The sequence below is a fragment of the Dipodomys spectabilis genome, unplaced genomic scaffold (assembly GCF_019054845.1).
Source record: "Dipodomys spectabilis isolate Male_0828 unplaced genomic scaffold, ASM1905484v1 ptg000424l, whole genome shotgun sequence".
Lineage (NCBI taxonomy): Eukaryota > Metazoa > Chordata > Mammalia > Rodentia > Heteromyidae > Dipodomys > Dipodomys spectabilis.
The window spans coordinates 92,980-115,915 of NW_024871101.1; the positions used below are offsets into that span (position 1 = coordinate 92,980).

The window sequence follows — 22,936 nt, forward strand, 5'->3', positions numbered from 1 at the left end:
ATATATGCTAAGCAAGGGGAAGTATAAATGTTTAACGTTCCTGAACTAGTAGGAAAATACAAAACAATTTGCACCTGGAAAGCTGACATTATAAAAATAGATGAACTTCAACTAGAAAATCCTAAAGAGTCCAAGCTTGACTTTTCCAATTTTCTATATAAGAATAGTATTTTCAACTTTGTCTCTGTAATACATATGTGTTCTGCAGTGATAAAATGCAATCAGTTCCATCCATTTATGTTCAGTACCTCTAAACTATCACCAGTCTCACTCAATTTTTCAATATGTAATATAAAAGAATATATAAATTATAAACATACCTGAGCTAAGAACCTATATACATATACAGGCTTTGTTTGTCCAAAGCGATAAACTCTGAATATACTCTGGATATCATAGGATGGATTCCAAGAAGCATCGAATATAATTACTCGATTAGCAGCTACCAGATTAATTCCAAGAGATCCTGCTTTGGTGGATATGATAAATAATCGCCCTCTGAAAATGGAAATATGAAAGAAAAGCTTAATGATGATAAGACTTTTGAGTCTTAAGTTCGTTTTCTGATCAAGACTTCACAGAATTCATTTCTTACAAAAGAAAATCAAACACAGGAAGAGTCAGGTTTATTTATATACACCACCCCCCAAACCTTACTGCTGAAAAATGAATGTCTGATGTTAAAAATAAAGATGAATATTTACATTTAAAATCTACTTGCCAGGCACTGATGGCTCACACCTTTAATCCTAGCTACTCAGGAAGCTAAGACCTAAGGGTTACAGTTTGAAGCTAACCTGGGCAGGGAAAGTCTGTGATATACTTATCTCCAATTAAATAGCAAAAAGCTGCAAGTGGAGCTGTGGCTCAAGTGGTAGAGCATCAGCCTTGAGTAAAAAAGCAAAGCAAAGAACAAGAGGCCCTGAGTTCAAGCCCCAGTATCAGCACAATAAAATTTTTAAAAATAAAGATGAGTATGAAAATCATATGTCCATAATGTGTTCATTGTGTTACTTCCAGGTACCCTACTAAACTCAGAAAATAGCTGTATAACTGCCAAGATCCTATTGTGCTGGGAACTGAAATAAACCCTAGAAAATCTAAATGAAGGACAATACTAAAGGAAGCAAGTGCAACAGGGCTGACTCAAGCAAACACCTGTTGCATAGCATGTGAACATACAGACAGAAAGAAGGCAAGATACAAGGCACTCAAATAGCTCAAACAGGAGCAACACACAGGGCTGCAGGAAGGGAGTGCTCCAGGAACATGACAAACTGAGGTATTGAGTGCTAGATTAGGAGAATTTGATAATGAATCAATGAGATATGTTAGGAGAAAAAAAACCTAAGGTAAAAACAGCCCAAATAAACAGGTATATATGAAAAGTAATTTTTTTCAGTGCTTTAAGAATATTTCCAGAGCCACAATAAAAGACTTCAAATTGACTTAGGTAAATAGGATGAAAATTTACATTGGGAAAAATGCAAGGGGAAAAAGTGTGTTTGTACCAGTGGATCTTTCCCCTTTAGACTGGCTGTTTGCTTTTGGTGGGTTTTTTTGGTGGTACTGGGAGTTTTCAGGGTCTGGCACTTGCTAGACAAGCACTCTCACTTGAGTTATGCCCCCCTTTTCCTCTAGTTATTTCCTCTAGTTACTGGAGATAGAGTCTCAAGTTGATGCTCTGGCATATGATCTTCCTATCTGTGGGATAACAGACATGTGCCACCATGTCCTACCATCAGTGAGATAGGATCTTGTGAACATTTTTCCCACAGTGGCTTCAAACTCCACAATCTTAGTCTCCTGAGTAGCTAGGATTAACAGGCATGAGCCACTGTGTCCAGCAATTACAATCTGAGATTTTCATTACACTTAGGGAAATATCTTTGTGCTCACAGAAATCTGTGTGCAAATGTTCAGAAGAGTTTCAGCTTTAATTGTTAAACATGGGAACAACTCCAATAGCCCTCAAAGGAAAGGGCAACACAAACTCAGCTACATTCCTATGGTGGAATACTACTCAATAATAGAAAGGAATAAAATATTCACAGCTACAAAACCACAGATGGAGTTCAAGTGCATTTCACTAAATGGAAAAAGTGATCCCCTGAGTAATTATGGGGTGGAAAGTGATGAAATTGTGTTGTCTTGATTATATCTTCCATTTATCAAGTATTGTACAAGTATACAAAGTGTGAATTTTATTGTATGTAAAATCAAAAAAGAGTCATGCAAATCTTTGTACATAGACTTCAAGGTTCATACCTCACATTGGTTTCATCATTGAACTCTTCAGCCCACTTCTTGCGTGACTGTGCAGTGGTAGAGCCATCTAAACGGTAGTAGTCTATATTGCGGAGCCACTTCCCTTCACCTAAGAAGTCAATAAGAAAAACACAACAGGTTTTAGTATATTGTTCTGCTAATCATACTAGGGTTTGCTCCTTGTTCCTGGCTTACAAGTGGCTCATACTTGTAATGTTAGCTACAAAGGAGGCTGACATCTGAGGATTAAGGTTCAAAGCCAAGCCAAGCAGAAAAGTCCATGAGACTCATCTCCAATTAACTACCAAAAATAAGCCAGAAGTGGAGCTATGGCTCAAGGAGTAGATCTCTAGCCTTGAGAAAAAAGCTAAAGGACAGTGCACATGCTTGGAATTCAAGCTCAGTACTAGAACGTGTGCCACACATACCTACAAACACACACGCACGCTCACACTCATGCACACAAAAGAAAGGTGGGTGAGGTATGGTAGTGCATTCATGGAATCCCAGCATTCAGGAGGCTAAGACAGGAGGATTTTGAGTTCTAGTCTGCCAGGGGACTCAGAGGGAGACCCTGTCTCAAAACAACAAAACAAGCTGGGTACTAGTGGCTTATGCTGAAATCCTAGTTACTTAGTAAGTGAAGATTGGTTCAAGACTAGCCCAAGCAAAAACTTTATGAGACCCTTCTTAACCAATAGCTGGATGTGGTAGTGGCGCATACTTTGGGACTATGGTTCCAGACTACCCAGACAAAAATGTCTAAAACTCCACCTCCAAGTTGGAAGCTGGGCATGTTGTTGTGTTGCCTATCACCCCAGCTACAATGGGAAGCAAAAAATAAAGAAGGATCACTATCCAGCCATGGGCCTAAACAAAAAAGAGAGAGGCAATCTAAAAAATACATAGTACAGAAAAAAGTCTGGAGGCATGGCTCAGCAATAGAGCATCTGCCCAGCAAGGGCAAGGCCCAGAGTTCAAACGCCAGTACACAGCTATCCTCAAAATAACAACCTCACACTCAGCCAGTGGCTCACATCCAGTTCCTTATGTTGAAAGATAAACTTCTGTACTACAAGCTTTTTGTCTGAGTTGGTCTCAAAATGTGATGTTCCAGATCTCTGCCTCCTAAGTAGATAAGGTTATAAGCAAGAGCCACTGGTGCCTGGTTGAGCACAGGTATTTTAGGACTGGGTGTGATGGTATACACTTGTAATCCCAGCCATATGATAAGGTGATATAATCTCAAGAAAATTGTGGTTTGATGCCAGGCTGGGCAAACAGAATAGTGAGATCTTATTTCAACAAACAAACTGGGCATGGCAGGATGTACATGTAATCTCAACTACTAAGGACATAGGAAGGAGGATCACATTCTGAGGCTAGCCTTACCTAAAATAGAAGACAAGATCTGAAAAGTAACTAACATAAAAGTGAGCCTGAGTACATGGCTGAATAATGTGTTCAAGGTTTTATTTACAGGTACCTTTTCAAACTCAGAAAATATCTGTATAACTTTCGGTCATTATTAGCATATGAACATAAGCATAGGTAAAAGGCTTGTCTAGCAAGTTCAAGGCGGCCTTGAGTCCTAAACACCATAGGATTTTTTTTTGAGACAGCAACTCACTATGCAGCCTACCCTATTCTAGAACTCACTATAAACCCAAAGGAATCTAAATCAGCACATAACAGATATACCTGCACACCCATGTTGCTGTAGCACAATCCTCAATTGGCAACATATGTTATTAATTTGGATGCCCAACAATGGAGAATGGATAAAAAGACTCATGATACAGACACACATACACACACGCACACACACACATGCATGCACACACATACACATACACATGCACATACACACACACACACACACATACACACACAAACACACAATGGAGTATTAATCAGCCATAAGGCAGAATGAAATTAAGTCATTTGAGGAAAATGGATGAAAATGGAAATCATCTTGTTAGGCAAAACCAGCCAGATGCAAAGTAATAAATTATCATGTTTACTCTCATATGTGGAAACTAGCCCTAAAAACAAGCTAGCAAACAACAGAGTATAAACTTATAAAGGGAACTATAGGCTACTGGGGGAGAATTAGACTAACAAGAGAGCAGATTAGAACCTTAGAGGGTGATGGAATGAATATGATTAAACAATATCATATACATACAGGAAAATGCCCTGAGAAATCCCATTATTTCATTTTGAAAAGTGAATAGAAAAGACATTGATGTCTAGGTGAGTATTAGGAGTGAATATATAGTCATAAACCCCAATTTTGGTTTTGAGTTTGTTTTTTCTTTTTTTTTTTTTCTTTTTATTTTTTTTTAATTTTATTTTATTTTATTTGAGAACATACTGTACAGAGGGGTTACAATTACATGGGCAGGATAATGCATACCTTTCTTACCAAGCATTGCAGCCTCCTCCTTTGTTTACCCTTCACCTCCCTTCCCAGCCTCCCCCCTCCCCCCCACCCAATCATACTCCCCCTCCCCCCCCCTCCGACATTGTAAAGCTGGTTTTGACATGACATTTTGTACTTCTCATTGTTGCAACAGGTCCACCTGAATCCTTAAACGACTTGTTTGTCCCCTTGAGTTTGTTTTTTCTTTGAGTGGTCCTAGGCCTTGAACTCAGAGCCTGGGCACTGTCCCTAAGCTTCTTTTGCTCAAAGCTAGCATTCAAGCATTTGAGCAACCACACCACTTCTGACTTTTTCTGTGACTCACTGATAAGAATCTCACAGACTTTCCTGCCCAGGCTGGCTTGGAACCACGATCTTCAGATCTCATGACAATTTTATATATTTTAAATCCCTTGAAATTCTGATTTTTCCCACAATTTAGCAATATAATTATATATAAATTTAGAAATCAATTTTTAGTTCCTGAAATTTTTACTCAGGATGAAGTCTATTATTATTATTATAGTATTATTATTATTATTAGCTATAATAAATAAACAAAAAAAGATTCAACCAGTTTACCATATGAGCTTCCTCCCTTCTCAAGGTAATGTGTGTGTGTGTGTGTGTGTGTGTGTGTGTGTGTGTGTGTGTGTGTGCGTGTTTTGTTTTTTCATTTATCTGAAGATGGCCACTTAGGCTGCTTCCAACTTTCCACCATTATTAGCATATGAACATAAGTACACAAGTCTCTTGTCAAGACCCTACTTTTGTTCTTTTGTGTTCTTTTTTTGGTGCCAGTCTTGGGGCTAAAACTCAAAGGCTTGTGCTATCCCTTAGCTTTTTCACTCAAGGTTAGCCTCCATACCACTTGAGCCACAGCTCTATTTCTAGCTTTTTGCCTTTTCTGGCTTTTGTCCCTACTTTAAATTCTTTGGAGTATGATGAAGAAATGATGAGGAAATGATACTGCTGAATCTTCCTGTGTTATTTTTAATTTTTAGAAACTTTCACATACCTTTTAACAGAAGTGATATTTCCTATTCTATTCTATTTGTCCCCCGTGGCCACAAGCCATGATCCTCCCATCTCTACCTCCTGGTAGCTGCTATTACAGGTGTGTACTACTATGCCAGACCCCCATTTTGCATTTTTACCAACACTGCACAAGGTTCTGATTACTTAAAATTCTCACAAAAAATGTTTAATAGTAAACCCTCTCACAGTTGTGTGGTAGAGTCTCACTGTGGATGTAGTTTGCACTTTCCTAATGACTAATGATGCTGACTGCCTTTCAATGTGATGGTAGTCATTTGCATAGCATTCTTAGATAATTGTCTGTTCAAGACTTTGCCCATTTTATTATGCTAGTTTTTGTTGTTGATTATTCTTGATGTGAAATCCTGATCAAATTAATGATCTGCAAATATTTTCTCCCATCCATTTTACTCTGTAAAAATAGTAAAAATGTGGGCTGGGAAGGTGGCTCAGTGGTAGAGTGCTTGCCTTGCATGCCTGAGGCCCTGGGTTCGATTCCTCAGCACCACATAAGCAAAAAGAAAAAAGCCGGAAGTGGCGTTGTGGCTCAAGTGGTAGAGCGCTAGCCTTGAGCTGAAGAGCTGAGGGACAGCGCCCAGGCCCAGAGTTCAGGCCCCACGACCGGACCCAAAAAAAAAAAAAAAAGTAAAATGTGTTAATGCTATTCCCCATAGGAAAGTTCCAGGCTAAGATGGCTTCACTGTTGAATTCTAGAAAATATTTAAAGAATTAAATTCCATTCTTATGGTAGTTGCAGCTATTCAAAATGCAGAGATAGGAAAGATGGCAGTTTCAGGTTAGCCTGGGAAAAAAGCTAGCAAGACCCACCTTGGCCAATGAGCCAGGTGTAGTGGTACACACCTGTGATCTCAGCAATAGAAGCAGCCACAGATAGGATAGTGGTCTGAGGTTACCCCTCCATAAATACATGATACTCTGTTGGACAACTAACTAAAACAGGAAAAGGGACTGTAGGCCTGGCTCAAGGGATAAAGCAACTGCCTTAGCCTGAGCACCAGGCCAAGTTTAAACCTCCTCTAACAACTAAAGCCAATTCATAAAGAATTTATAGGGGCTAGGTCTCTAAACCTAGTCTCGGGTCTGGGAAGGTGGCTCAGTGGTAGAGCGCTTGCCTTGCATGCCTGAGGCCCTGGGTTCAATTCCTCAGCACCACATAAGCAAAAAGAAAAAAGCCAGAAGTGGCGCTGTGGCTCAGGTGGCAGAGCGCTAGCCTAGAGCTGAGGGACAGTGCCCAGGCCCAGAGTTCAGGCCCCATGACCAGACCCCCCCCCCCATAAAAAAAACCTAGTCTCTGCTTTGAAATGGTAAAAAAAAAAAAAAAAAACACAACACCAGTTGGTGTGGATAAGTAGAGACAGTAAGTCTAGAAGCTTATCTAAGCAAAGATAGCCTAGAGCTCACCTATTCTCCCGAGGTTTTTGGTAGGCCAGAGACATTACCATATTTTAGAAGGCCAAATAACACCCACCTTGGCCACCCAGAACTATTACCTAAGGATTGGTTGGGGGTTGTTAAAGGAGGCCTATAATGCTGTGTGGAAATTGGGAAGCCAAGAAAAGCCCACATCATTTGCTGGTGACCCTAAAAGACAAAAAGTAAAAACAGCCCAAACACCTATCAATGAATGAATCAAAGAATAATCAAACTGTGCTATTACCCACAGAGTGGAATATTAGGCCATAAAAGGCACAATGCTTCAGTCAGATGCTGGTGGCTCATGCCTGTAATCCTAGCTACTAAGGAGGCTGAGATCTGAGGATCAAGATTCAAAGCCAGCCCAGGGAGGAAAGCCCATGAGACTCTTATCTCCAATAAACCACCAGAAAACCAGAAGTGGTGCTGTGGCTCAACTGGTAGAGTGCTTACCTTGAATTGAAGAGCCTGAGGAACAGCACCCAGGCCAAGATCAAGCCCCATGGCTGACCAAAAATTAAAAAAAAAATTTTTAAGGCATGCTCCAAATAGATTAACATTGAAAAGACTGTGAAATGAAGGAAATTAGTCAAGAAATGTGCATACTGCATCCCAATAGTAGTGTAAAATAATCAGTGAGCACCGATACACAAAGCAGACTGGTGGTCCTCAGTGGGAAAGGAAAGGGCAGCAGCGTGGTATAACTAAAGGTTTTATTTACTGATGATTAAAATGTTCAAAAGTTGACTGTGGTACTGGCTATATATATATATATATATATATATATATATATATATATGTAAAATCTGTGAATACACTAAAATAACTTTAAATGGGTGAACTGTACAGGACTTTTTAGAAAGTGTATAATTGCAATAATAAATATTACTGTATTAGAGAACTTGCTAACAGATTTTAGCTGTAACTATATGAGATGACATATGTAATATGTAATATGCTTCACCATGAGGGCCATTTTACTATTTGTATCCCATTGTATCATGCTACAAACCTCAAGTATACACACAGGATAGTTAAAAAATGACCAAGCTGGTTGTGGTGGCAAACATCTGTAATGTCAGCAATCAAGAGGCTGAGGCAGGAAAATCATGAGTTCAAGGTTAGCCCAGATTATAGAACAAAAACAACCACAAAAAGACCAGATTTTTGTGGATAAGAATGAGGAAAAATTTGATATATTGAGGCTGTGTGTGTGTGTGTGTGTGTGTGTGTGTGTGTGTGTGTGTGTATATACACACACATATATAATATGAATGATATAAACATGTTTATAACAACTCACCTTTATAAATAAGAGGTTTATCTCTATCTTCTGTTTTCTCCCGACTGGCCAACTCAAGGAAATCTTCAATCAAGTCCAGAGATATGAGAGACTGGCTAAACACAAGTCTAAAGCAACAGATTGGGGGTTCATGCATTAGAAGATTCACCTAGCAAAGTTATTGCTTCTTCCTAAATTGATCTATAAACTTAACATTTAATAACCAAATTCCCAAAATCTGAGCATAAATTTTTTTTGTAAAAATTAACAAGCTAATTGTAAAACTCACGTGGGAATGCTAAGCACAGAGTAGCCAAAACAAATTTGGAAAAAAACCAAGTTAGAAGTCTTAACTCTGCCTGACTTTACTGTTAAAAAAAAGACATTGTCATTGCAGTGAGGGAAGAGGAAGAGATCAATGGAACAGAAAAGAATACTGCCATATAGTCATTTGGCATGGTTCAATAATCTTCAACAAGGCAAAAACAATTTAACAACAAAAACAATGGATAGGCTGCTCACAACTAGCATTAGTTATATCAATATGCATATGTAAAAAATAAATTTTGGTCTAAGCTTCATGCTTTACAGAAAAAAATTAATTCAAAGAGAGTATATAGATATAATATAAAAATAATAGAGAGGTTAGAAAATGCAGAGAAAAATCTTCAAGTTACTTTAGGCCTTATGGGAGAAGTCAGTGGTCCTTTACTTTGTGTTCAAGGTCACCTATTTGTAGGTGCTCAGAGAAGTATTTGAAAACCAGTGCTCAGCTTCAACTCATAGGTGAGAAGGGACATAATTGAATACTGGAAATGAAAACAGTCTAGAAAGAGAATGTGAGAAGATCTCCTTTCCCTTATATATACCAAGTAGGTAAACACATAAGAAACTCCTTGTGGCAACATGCATTGTTTTGTTTTGATCCTGAAAGTTTGATTATCGAAGTGCTTATGATTCTACAAGATCCTACAACACTCACTACCAGAAAGCATTCGATTTAGCAGAGTGAAAATGAACTAGAGCTTGGAGCCACTAGAATGAACCACATGCACACGTATGCTCATTTTCTATTCTACAGCTTCCCAGCTCAGCTCTGCCCTACTAGTCTACTATCTCTACTACATTATTGGCAAGGAAGTAAACTTACTCTCAACTTAAATGCTAAAGTTCAAGTATGCCTTATCTCTCCTCGGTTTTCTTACTATCTTTTCCATATCCTTAATGCCCTGACATGGAAAAGTGAAATTCCTAGAAATACTAATTGAAATTAATCTGGAATGAGGGCTCTTAAAGTAGGAAAGAAAGTTGATGTTTTTTAATTAGCAAGTAAGGCAGTCTAGGAACCATTAAGCTAAATCGCTTGGAAACAGCTAAAGAGTTGTGGTAATACACAAATGTTCACCTCTGACTTTTCCTAGTTGAAGATAATATGATGATCTATTGTCTTGATGGGTTCTGCTCATATCTGCATAAATCATTTTGGTTTTCCTGCTTTATTAATGATTTACATGAAAATATCAACAGAATACTTATGCAAGTCATGCATACCATAAGAATTTAGTCAATGTTTAATGATTTATTAATAGACTGGTCAAGCTAAATGTAGTGGAATAGTGGAGTTGGCTATAACTAGCCTCCAACAAAAAAGTTCATTGTTATAGTCTTTTCCCACATCTGATATAATGTTGATAGCTTGAGATTGACCATGGAGGGAATATTTATATCATAGAAATTAGCAAATTTTGTAAATAAGGTTGTTTCTTCATTGCCTGCCTTTTCTCTTTATTTTCATTATTATTTTATGGAAGGGCAGCTGTTACTTAAGAGCACACCACTGACTAAAAAAATCCTATTTCTCCAGCCCTGTAGAAATATCAAATGTACATTGGATTTAAAAGATCAATTGCATGGGGCTGGGAATGGGGCATAGTGGTAGAGTGCTTGCCTGGGTGAAGCCCTGGGTTCGATTCCTCAGTATCACATAAACAAAAAAGCTAGAAGTGGTGCTGTGGCTCAAGTGGTAGAGTGCTAGCCTTGAGCACAAGAACCTCAAGGACTGGGGCTTGAAACTCAAAAACTCAAAAATTAATTGCAGGAATAAAGAATGGAGGAATTTGGGAAGTGGAGCTGTGGCTCGAAGTGACAGAATGCTAGCCTTCAGCAAAAGAGCTCAGGGACTGCGCCCAGGCCCTAATTCAAGCTGCAGAAGAGGACCCCCTCCCCTGCCCCAAAAAAGAATGGGGGAAATCTGATTTGAAAGAAGTTGTATAGAAAAAGAAACTTAGTTGATTAAGTTTAACATGAAGCAATCTCACAGACAACGAAAACGTATATTAGATCACACAAATGAAAACACATATAAAATGCAACCATTAGTAAGAATTCAATTCAGTTACTAATTCTCTGGCTACTTTCTACAGTTAGGAACATTTTTTAAAATTAAAAAATAAAGAATTGAGGGGCTGAGAAGGTGGCTCAGAGGTAGAGTGCTTGCCTTGCATGCATGAGGCCCTGGGTTCGATTCCTCAGCACCACATAAGCAAAAAGAAAAAAGCCGGAAGTGGCGCTGTGGCTCAAGTGGTAGAGCGCTAGCCTTGAGCTGAAGAGCTGAGGGACAGCACCCAGGCCCACAGTTCAAGCCCCAGGACCGGACCCAAAAACAAAATTTAAATAAATAAATAAATAAATAAAAAATAAATAAAAATAAAAATAAAGAATTGAGCCAGGCTCCAGTGGCTCATGCCTGTAATCCTAGCTACTCAGGAGGCTGAGATCTGAGGATCGTGGTTCAAAGCCAGCTGGGGCAGGAAAGTCCCTGAGACTCTAATCTCTACTTAACCACCAGAAAACTGAAGTGGTGCTGTGCCTCAAGTGGTACACTGCTAGCCTTGAGCTGAACAGCACAGGGATAGCACTCAGGCCCAGAGTTCAAGTCCCACAACCCACAAAAAAAATTGTAATTTACATTAAAAAAATGAAAGCCAGACAGTGATGGCTCATGTCTATAATCCTAACTACTTACGAAGCTAAGATCTAAAGATTACAATTCAAAGCCAGCCAGGACAGAAAAGTACAGGAAATTTCTTCTCCAATTAAGCAGTAAAATGCCTAAATGAAGGTGTGGCTCAAGCAACACAGCACCCACAAGCTATAAGCAAAAACAGCCCTGTGAGAGCATGGAGCTCTGGATTCAAGCCCTGGTACTGGCTGGCACACAAGCACGTACACACGCACACATGCATGTGCACACACACATGCACAGGCACACACAAACCCAAAAAACCCAAAAACTAAAACAAAAAACTAGTTCTCTAATCTTGTCCATTTTGGGAAATAGCATAATCTGCTAGTCATTTCTGCTGGAAGTCTAGGAACCATTCTTTAGACTATTCTCTCCTTACTGCCCTTAATCTATCAAATTTTATTATCCCTACTCCAAAATATACTTTATCTCAATTTTAATACTTGATTTTCAAGCAGTAAGTAAGAAATGGTAGTGCATGCCTATAATCCCAGCACTCAATAAGCAAAGCCAGGAGTATTATAAGTTCAAGGACAGTCTGGGAAATATAGTGAGATCCTATTTTAAAAAGAATAAATTTTTAAAAATAGGGCAACATCATAATTTACCTGAAATTATGTTTCTGTATAAAATGGTAATTAGGGCTGTAGAATTCCAGCCTAGCAAGCATGAGGCCCTGAGTATGAACTCCAGCACCATAAAATAAATATGTAAATAAATATATAGACAAAGTGGCTCACTAAAAAATTTAGTGAGCACTGAACAGATGCCAGGTATAGTGAATAAGAACAAATAAAAAGCTAGGTGCAGGTGGTTCACACCTGTAATCCTAGCTACTCAGGAGGCTAAGATCCAAGGATCTCAATCTGAAGCCAATTCAAGTAGACAAATCCCAGTGACTCTTATCTCCATCTCAAATTAAGAACCAAAAAGCTGGGAGTGGAGCTATGGGCTCAAGTGGTAGAGCACTAGCCTTGAGTAAAAGGGCTCAATGATAGCACCTAGACCCCGAGGACCTGAGTTCAAGCCCTAGGACTGCCTCCCCCAAAACAAAACAAGAAAAAATGGAATGTGTCTTTAAGTAAGCTTACTGGTCTGGTACAAAGACATAAGCAAACAGGTACATTGGAATGTGTTGAGAACTAATTATTTTTAAAAAGGTGTTATGGGAAGTAACAAATGCCTGTTTTCAGAAGGGCTAATTGATAAATTAGACCTCTTCCTTTAAGATAAAAGAGTATTTTTTCAGCGTTATGTTAATTATTCAAAGCATCAGACATGTTTTAAAAATCATGATCAGATGTTGAGACTCTGTAACAGCTTATATGGCAAGTCTGGTTTAAAGCTTGGACAATGGTTTGGGGCTAATGATCCAATGGGTGAGATGGTGGGCACAGATATGATAAAGTCAGACTCATAAAACAGATAAGAGTCTGAAAGGTAATCATTAAGTATAGGGATTCAGTGTTCACCAGTGATTGTAGGAAGAAAAAAATCTTGGTACCGTGACAAGTTAGAAGCCACACTACAGGGACTGAAAAAGTATGTTTTCATAAATCTTAACTAGACACATGAGCCAAGGATTCCGTCCAAGGGGCAACAGCTCAAAAGGGAAAAGAGCACTGAAGACACCACCTGACTAGAACTCCCAGCTGTCTGCCACTAAGGAAGTGCTATGACAAGAAATTACAAAGGAACTTGCTGAAATAACAGATTATGAACAAGTTTGTCAATTCAGTAAGTATAGGGGGGAAAAAAACTTACACTTTATCCCCAATTTCTTCTGCCATTCGAAGGATTTCAAAGAGAAGTACCATTTTCCCAGAATGCTCTAAAATCTCAGCATCAGCATCTGTTACAAAATCTTTGTACCAGTCTGGAGCTGGGCTGCTTGGATTAGAAGCTGACGTAGCTTTACCTAAATAAAATAAAGGGAACATAGGTTAAATAATTCATTGACATAGGTCAGTCAGGTAAAACTGAACAAGATCAAGAGAAACAGAAGTACACCAATTTAGGGAGAAAAGAAATATGGCACACGCACAAACATCACCACCACCATCCCACCCCATCCCACACCAGAGTAAAAAAGCTCTACACTGAAAGACAAGCATGAAGTGGAGGTTGGCTTCAATGCCAATGGTAGCAACAAGAATGGACTCTGAGAAAATTCAAGTGTGAGACAGACCCTGGAAGTAGAACTGAGGCACTCAGAGATGCTAAGGGGGATGGAAACCCCCTAGGCCTAAGAGGATCAATTCCCCAAGATGTACTCCAAGAAATAGTGGGGAAGGGAAGAGAGAAACCGTAACTCAGCCCAAGCTTTCTAGAGATAGGATGTATTTTGCTGTTTTTACTACTAGAATTCTGGAAAACACAAACAAGGACTTCTCTCATAATTGTCCAATCAGGTTCAATAATTGAAACATAAGTGGATCAGGATACAGGTTGCACCCACGGAGCAGGGCCACTAGACAAGCAATCAAAAATTTGTCTTTCTGGGCTGGGAAGATGGCTCAGTGCTAGAGTGCTTGCCTTGCATGCAGGAGGCCCTGGGTTCAATTCCTCAGCACCACCTAAGCAGAAAAAGCCAGAAGTGGCACTGTGGCTTAAGTGGTAGAACACTAGCCTTGAGCTGAAAGCTGAGGAACAGTGCCCAGACCCAGAGTCCAGGTCCCATGACCAACAAAAAGAAAAAGAAAAATTTTCTTTCTTAGCTCAGTGCCAGTGGCTCATGCCTATAATCCTAGTTACTCAAGAGATTGTTTAAGGATCATGATTCGAAGCCAGCCTTGGCAGGAAAGTCCGTGAAACTCTTATCTTCCATTAATCATCAAAGGGCCAACTGCAGAACTGTAGCTCAAGTGGTAGAACACTATCCTTGAATACAAAAGCTCTGAGAGGACACCTAGACCTTGAGTTCAAACCCTAGAACCAGCACACATAAAAAAAAGTTTGTCTCTCTTGACATGATCTTTCCTTTCTGCTTTCTGGCTCACAACATAAAGACTTCTAAGCTCTTCCTCGGTTCTGTGCAAACCATTCTAATAATCACATATATGGAAACTGTGATGCTTTCACAGAACACAGGGAAACATGGAAGAGGCCACTCATTTCTTGAAGTGATGCAATTGCAACAGACTCCTCCCCACCTCCAACATCAGCCAATGTTTCTACATAACCTATTTACAGCACTGGAAAGTGTATCCTTCTCTTCTCAACCAAAATTTAGGAGAAACCTCAACAACAGTATTTGTAGAAAATTAGTCCCAGAAACACATAAACCATTTGTAATGATAAGATGTAATGCAACTCAAAAGGTAAACTGAGGGGCTAGGAAGGTGGCTCAGTGGTAGAGTGCTTGCCTTGCATGCATGAGGCCCTGGGTTCGATTCCTCAGCACCACATAAGCAGAAAAAGCCAGAAGTGGTGCTGTACAGCACTAGCCTTGAGCTGAAGAGCTGAGGGACAGCACCCAGGCCCGGAGTTCAGGCCCCACGACTGACCAAAAAATTTAAGTGTCAAGTACTGTTCTTGTCACTAGAGAATCAGTCTCTTATCAATGAATAGTACTGACATTGGACCACAATACATGCATACATAAATTGGATAATTTCAGATATAAGCAATTTCAGAATAAGTGATGTGCTGATGTGAGTGGGTAAAGAAGTCATTTGTATGAGGGGAGGGGCTTCTTCTCTGAGGCGGTAACATTTGACCTGAGACAAGCAGGGATCAGGCATGTGAAGGCCCTGAGACTAAAAAGGGTAAACTGAGGGAAGCAATAACGTGTTTCCTGTTATCTTAACCTATAATCACTTTCCGTTTTCCTATGATAAAAATATTCTTTAACTGGACACTGGTGGCTCACACTTGTAATCCTAGCTATTTAAGAAACTGAGATTTAAGGATAGTCGTTCAAAGCCAGCCCAGACAGGCTAGAGATTACCAGGTTATCTTTAACCATCAATAAGCCAGAAGCAAAGCTATGTCCCAAGTAGTAGAGTGAAAAAGATAAAGGGTAATTCCCAGGCCCTGAGTTCAAGCCCCAATACTGGCACAAAATAAACTAAAAAGTCAACATTCTTTAAAACTAATCAGAAGACAAACACTGATAGTAAACTGCCTTTATGGGGTACAAGGAAAGAAGAATGAGAAAGGAAATTTGGTGGTTTAATTTTCCCAGCTCCTTCCATTTCATGGAGAAGCCAGGGTTTGTGCTTAGGCTGCCACCTGCCTACTCACTAGAGGTACTGAAGAGAGAAATGTTTACCAAGAAATCACTCAATTGGATCAACAGTGGATCTCAGATTCCCCCAGGCCTGTTTCTTTTCAGCTCACACATGGGTAACTGCTTTGTTCTACACCTCTTAAATGCCAAGTACTCAGAACCATCACATGATTCTCTCTTCCTGTGCTTGATATATCAAATATTGTTAGATTTGTTCCCAGCTCTAGAGATCTTTTCCATCTAGTCAGTCAGACCTGGGTAAGACAGGAAGGTCAGCACTGATCCCTCCATACACAGATGTGCCAAGGCAAGTTAAGCCACTGCAGAGTTCAATCACAGACTGTTTTCACTTTCATAAACATGAGAGAAAATAAAAGGGAACACTGTACATAGTAGAGGGAAACAAAACATAGACAAATTAGAGATTATCAAGAATGAGAAAAGAAAACATCTAAGAGATTAAAATTAGATTCAATAAATAAGTACAATCACACTTCATTACCTGAAATGTTTCTGGTTATGGAAATATGATGGTGGCTTGCAACTAGATACACAGATCTTGGTCTGAATCCCAGTTCTATCAATCTTTTAAAAAGACAGAAGTGGAGCTATGACTTAAGTGGTAAAGCTCTAGCCTTGAGGGAAAAAAATCTAGGAACAATTCCCATGCTCAGATTTCAAGTCACTGTACGCGCGCGCACATGCGCGCGCACACACACACACACACACACACACACACACACACACACACACACAAAGAGCGAGGCCACTCAAGAATTAGCATATTGAAGAATAATCAGGTTGTGGTATATACATGTAAGTAATTCTTTTTTTCCTCCCAAATACCAGAGAGACTATAATGAAATATTTTCAACTAGCTATTATAATTCTGAGCCTCTGGGGTTGGGAAGGTGGCTCAGTGGTAGAGCATGAGGCCCTGGGTTCGATTCCTCAGCACCACATAAGCAGAAAAAGCCAGCAGTGGCGCTGTGGCTCAAATGGTATAGCGCTTGCCTTAAGCTGAAGAGCCGACAAAAAAAATAAAATAAAATATAATTCTGAGCTTTATTTCTCCTCGATTCCATTTTGAGTCCATCAGTGAGCACAGATAATAAATGACTAAAAGGAAAGCACTAAGACCTGATATCTAAATGAATGTTCTCTTCGAGAGGCAACAGGCACAAGACTCACTTTCGTCCAGCTTTAAAGATCCAGAGGGGTTGTTTCCGGTGTCATCCAGATTCCCTTCGCCACCACCTCTCGACCGGGAATTCCAGACTTTAATCACTTCAACATCATTGTCACTGCCACTACCACTTGAGCTACTGTCTTTCTTCCCCTTCTTCCCCTTCGTTTTCTTTTTTCTGAAAATAGAAAAATCCGAACATGAGAAAAGCATACTAAAGATATAAAACAAATTATCAGATGACAATTAGCAAAGAGCTATCTTAAATATGAGAATACGGAGCACAAACAGTGCTGGATTTACTTGGTATACTCATCAGAGCTTAGACTCATGGAAGTTTCATCAGAATCCGAAGCTATGAATTCATCCATACTATCTTCATCAAAATATCCCTAAAGGGAAAAAAAAGACAAAAAATGTAGTAACTTCATTTCAACATATACTGAAGATGTATAATAATGTTTAATTTCCTTTAAGGATACATATAGTGACATGACAAATGGAAGGAATAAGGAATTATCATAAATTGCAGAAAATATTGGAGACACGATGGAATGGAAAACAGGAAAAAGATGAAAGAAAACATGATGAACATGATAAAGACTGTTGCTGCTATTATACTATATTACTATTATACTAAACTGAGTTTCTTAATTTTGATAACTTTACTATGGTTACACTAAGATGTTAATGAGAGAAAAATGAGTCAAATGTACAAGGTAGCTCTCCACTACTTTTGTAACTTTTCTATAGGTAGTCAATTATTTCAATGTAGTAGAAGGTTTTTATTTAAAATAGGCTCAAGTAAAAAAAAATATTTAAGTCACATAGAAATGAGTTAAAAATACAAGAGGTTGAGCTGGCTCACCTTATTTTCTTTGCTAATGTAGTCCAGTTGCAGACACCAAGGATGAGTCCAGATTCGACTTAACATCTGAAAATCTTGGAAAAGTTTTGCACCTGCCTTTCCTCTGCCACCTTCATTGTTATTCCCTACACCTGATCGAAAGAAAGTACAGTTTGAAGACACACCATTCTTCAACCACATTGTTTCTAAATTCCAGGTTTTGCCCTTAGCTATCACCTGGACTCTGAATGTGAAAAACTTATCTTGTTTCTTAAAAGAACTTTTTTTTTTTTTTTGGGGGGGGGGGGGAGGCTAGTCCTGTGGCTTGAACTCAGGGCCTAGGCACTGTCCTTGAGCTTCTTCTGCTGAAAGCTAGTACTCTACCACTTGAACCATGGCACCACCTCTGGCCTTTTCTGAGTAGTTTACTTTCCTGCCTGTCTGGCTTCAAATGATAATCCTCAGATCTCAGCTTCCTGAGTAGCTAGGATCACAGATGTGAGTCACTGGTACCCAGCTTCAAAAAACATTTTGAAATACATAAAATAACTGGCATTATAAAGGATACCTACTTTACAGAAATATGGGATATAGAAATATACAACTTGTAATGCATTCAGTAGTAAAGAAGACCCAACAGGTGCAATGAACACCCAGAACTTTGACATATTAACCAACATAGGTGATTTGGAGATGCTGGGAGCAACATTATAGAAAAATACTTTCCAGTTTCTTTTGATAACAAAGTCAAGTATAACACTAATACCACTGTATCTGTTATCTGTACACGTAATTCAACAAAAGGTTGCCATTTTTACTCCAAGGTTCCTAAAAGCATGTAATTTTATTTGCTTATTCCAGATCTTAAAAGCTAGCTTGGGGGTATGGCGCCACTGGTAAAGCACTTGCCTAGCAAGGGGGAGACCTTGATTTCAATCCCCAGTTCTGCCCCCTAATACTCAAAATCTCCATAACTTAATTCACAAACCCTAGATTTAAAATTCCCCTTTAACTCCATATAGCTTTTTAGCAACTCTCTCCTACTATGTGAACTCCAAAAAGGTACTTCTGAAAGTAATCATGATTTTGATGCACAAAATGTAATTATTCTGGAAATTTCTGTCTGGAATAACTTCATCAAGATATTTTTGTTGTTTTGTCGGTTGTGGGTCTTAAACTCAGGGCCTGGGCACTGTCCCTGTCTTCTTTGTGCTCAAAGCTAGTTCTTTACCACTTGAGCACTACCTCCCGTTTTGAGACTCTTATCTCATGGGGACTTTTCTCCCCCCAGGTGGCCTCAAACCACAATCCTCAGATCTCAGTCTTCTAAGTAGTTAGGATTACAGGCATGAGCCATCGGTGCCCAGCTTCAAAAGGATATGTTCATACAAAGGAAATTTAAATTGTACAGGACATGTATGCAGTTAGTTCCTTTTTTCTGTTTTAGTTTTCTATACCCTTTGTCTTTTATATAAGTTTATCCCGATCCATGGAAGGGAAAGGGAATCACAGAAACAGAAGGACAAAAGATGAACTAATGCAAAAATGATATTCGACACTGTGATGGAAATGAACTATATAAACTTGGGGGGGGCGTAGGGAGAGGTAAGCAGGAGAAAATGAGAGAGAGGGTAACAGTACTCATTACCTTACTTATAAAACTGTAACCCCCCTGTTCACCTTTACAATAACATTTTTTTAAAAAAAAGGTCCAACTGTTTGGAAATTTATTAGCTGTATCACTGTATTTTTAATTATATCTGACTAACCTTCAGTAATATGGTTATTAATTTTTTTCTTCCTGAGGAGATAGGCTCACAACTTTGTATGTTTTGTTTCAGTAGTATAGGTATAGTTGTATTCCTGTTATTTGCATTCACACATAGTCAGACCAAAGGAGGATACTCTCAGGAGAGGAACACAAAAACTCAATGCCTACGTGTCTCTAATCATACAAAATAATATTTATTGTAATGAACTACAGAAAGTGGGGAAAAATAAAGTTAAAGGGAAATTAATATGGCTTCATTTGTATGACAAAATTATCAAAGGGGATAAAATGCAAAACAATGGTTTAAAAGGGCACTGGTGGTTCACACCTATAATCCTAACTACTCAGGGGGCTGAGATCTAAGGATTGTCATTCAAAGCTAGAGTGGGAAGGAAAGCCCATAAGACTCCTATCCCTAATTAACTACCAAAAAAAGGCTGAAAGTAGAGCTGTGGCTCAAGTGGTAGAGCACTAGCCTTAAGCACAAAAGCTCAGGGACAACATGCAGGCCTGAGTTCAAGATGCAGGACCAGCACAAAAAAAGGTGTTTTTTTTTTAAGGAAATAATAGCATTTAGTAATACCATAGTTTCTTCTTCAGAGTTTTTTTAGTTGTATGGAGATTGAACCCAGAATATCAAACAAAGTGCACTGAACCATAGCCCACCACTACTGTCCTGTTTCAATGTAAGTTAACCAATAATTATCAAGTCTTGATGAGAGAAAACTAGGGGACACAGACACACACATACACTACATGAAAATCTTCAGAAAAAATAGTAATCTCTCTGTACAACACCTTAATAACAATAATGAAAATACATTTTAAAAAATCTTCAGGCATTACACGGCCTGATACAGGCATTTCCACTGTGTATAATGAAACCCACTGCTCTGAAAATGAAGTACCTAATTCATCAGAGCATAAGTGCTCATAATACTCTCTTAATTCTTTCTGGTTTTGGCAATACTGGGAATTTTAACTCAGGGCCAGCATATGAAGCCTGATGCTAGTCACACTTATAGCTCTTTTTTGGGGGGGTAGGGGGATCAGTTGTGGGACTAGAACTCTGGGTCTGGGTGCCGTCCCTGAGCTCTTCAGCTCAAGGCTAGTGCACTTTGGCCACCGTGCTACTTCTGGTTTTGCAGTGGTTAATTGGAGATAAGAGTCTCACGGACTTTCCTGTCTAGCCTGGCTTTGAACTGAGATCCTTAGATCTCAACCTCCTGAGTAGCTATGTGAGCCCCTGGTACCTGGCTGCGGCTTTATTTAACACTGGTTATTTTTGAGACAGAGTCTTCCTTTTTTTTGGAAAAGTACACCTACACTGCGATCCTCCTGTTTTGTGTGTCCTACCATAACTTAAGAGTTGTAGAAAGGTATATAAAATTACATCCACCATTTTCTGTTGAGATGGAATCACTATTTTTCCTTGCCTAAGGCTGGCTTCAAATCATGAACCTTTCACTCTCAGCTTCCCAGGCAGTTAGAATTATGTGTGAGCTATGGTGCCTGGCTTAATTCTTTTTATATTTGTAAGGTCAGTAGTGATACCCTTTTGCTCTTTTAGTTATTGGTGTTTTTTTTTTATTACTTTGTAAGTATGGCCTATAGGAATGAAGCACTACATACAACTTTTTTAAAATTACTAGCATTAATGCATCTCTTGAACTTTTGCTCAGGCTGGCCTAGAACTTTCATACTCCTGATCTGTTTCCCTCATAGCTGGGAAGACAGATGCAAATTCTGGGTCATGAGATAGAAAAAAAATCTGAATAACACTAAGACTCAAACCCCATTTTCTCCAGAAAGTTTCTGGAAGAACAACATTATCATTTTACTCTAAAATGTACTGCTTTTCCTAAAAGATTAGCTTAGCTAGTTTAGCATGGATTTATTCCACATTTCTAACTGTTCTGCAATAGCTCTTTAAAATTAATGGCTTTTATTTACATGTGATGTATTTGGCCCAGGCCCCATGTTTACAAAGCAAAGATTCTTCCACTGTACCTGGTTTTTGCTTCAATTTGATTTGAAAATATTACAGTCTTGTCAAAAATGAGATGTTCAAGCTTATCATTTGTAAAACAAAGAGAACAGATATGGAAAAACATGACCAAGATGGCGCCCTTCAGATAAAGACGCAAAGAGTTCGGTGCCGGTTACCTGTTAGGTGATCTAAGTAGTACTGGTAAAGCTTGCACTGAATAGCTGTCATTCTCACAGCCAGCACATACTCATGTTTTGGAGGTAAAAATTTTGTTAATGCTGTATAATCTTTCCTCTGTAATTAACAAGAAAGAGAAAGAAAATTAGTTAATAAACTGCTTTAAGAATTTGTCACGCTTATTAGAAAGATGCACACAGTCACGAAGTATTTTTTCAACAAACCCTCTTCAAATCACACAATCAGGGCTGGGAAGGTGGCTCAGTGGTAGAGTGCTTGCCTTGCATGCTCGAGGCCCTGGGTTCGATTCCTCAGCACCACATAAGCAAAAAGAAAAAAGCCGGAAGTGGCGCTGTGGCTTAAGTGGTAAAGCACTAGCCTTGAGCTGAAGAGCTGAGGGACAGTGCCCAGGCCCAGAGTTCAGGACCCACGACCGGACCAAAAAAAAAAAAAAAAAAAATCACACAATCATTCACATATGAATATGCTTCATGCATTTCAGTTTGTTGTTTGAGGCAGTGTCTCAAATGATAGCCATACAGCCTTGAACTTGAAATTTTTCTGCCTCTGCCCCCCAAGGTCCAGGACTACAGGTATGTGCCATCACACTCAATTTAATGTACTTTATCTGACAGCACAATATGATACACTGATATAAGATACTGAAGCATATCAAACAGATTTTAAAGTGGCCATATGACAAAATTCAAATTCTCAAGATGGTCTTTCTCAGGAAGAAAAAGAAAATCACTAAAGAGAATTCAACAGGTGGTGCTAGAAAAATTGAAGGTTTACTCGTATAGCAAAACCTATGAATTGAAAGCCTAATACAGCCGGCACATGCTTTTTTATTTTGTCATTGGTCATGGGCTTGAACTCAGGGCCCAGGTGCTGTCCTTGAGCTCTTTTGCTATACTCTACCACTTTGAGCCAAAATGCCACTTCCAGTTTTCTGGTTAATTTGAGTCTCCCAGGACTTTTCTGCCTTGGCTGGCTTTGAACTGCAATTCTCAGATCTCAGCCGCCTGAGTAGCTAGGATTACAGGCATGAGCCACTGGCACCTGGCATGACATATGCTTTTAATCCTGCCACTTGGAAGGCTAAGGCAGGCGAGTAAGAGTTCAAGGCCTGCCTGGCCTGCACAGGGAGACCAGGTCTCAAATACTATCCTCCCCTCAAAAAAACCTTAATGCAGTTCAAGTAGTCACCTCTGAGTATGATGTAGCAATATGCCAAACAATAACACACAGAAGGGTATTTA

At 39.2% G+C, this 22,936-nt stretch overlaps 1 protein-coding gene across 5 annotated transcripts in view; it reads right to left on the minus strand.

Annotated features, from left to right (window-relative positions):
* Atrx (ATRX chromatin remodeler) overlaps positions 1 to 22,936 on the minus strand; it is a 165,454-nt gene that overhangs the window by 24,082 nt on the left and 118,436 nt on the right. For all 5 annotated transcript variants that reach the window (XM_042668266.1, XM_042668265.1, XM_042668264.1 and 2 more), the window contains 8 exons: positions 21,674 to 21,791; positions 17,758 to 17,888; positions 17,193 to 17,281; positions 16,895 to 17,067; positions 13,237 to 13,390; positions 8,469 to 8,575; positions 2,269 to 2,377; positions 321 to 498 (listed from right to left, as the gene is read on the minus strand). In XM_042668266.1, the coding sequence (XP_042524200.1) occupies positions 321 to 498; positions 2,269 to 2,377; positions 8,469 to 8,575; positions 13,237 to 13,390; positions 16,895 to 17,067; positions 17,193 to 17,281; positions 17,758 to 17,888; positions 21,674 to 21,791 (1,059 nt within the window). The remainder of the gene's footprint in view (positions 1 to 320; positions 499 to 2,268; positions 2,378 to 8,468; positions 8,576 to 13,236; positions 13,391 to 16,894; positions 17,068 to 17,192; positions 17,282 to 17,757; positions 17,889 to 21,673; positions 21,792 to 22,936) is intronic.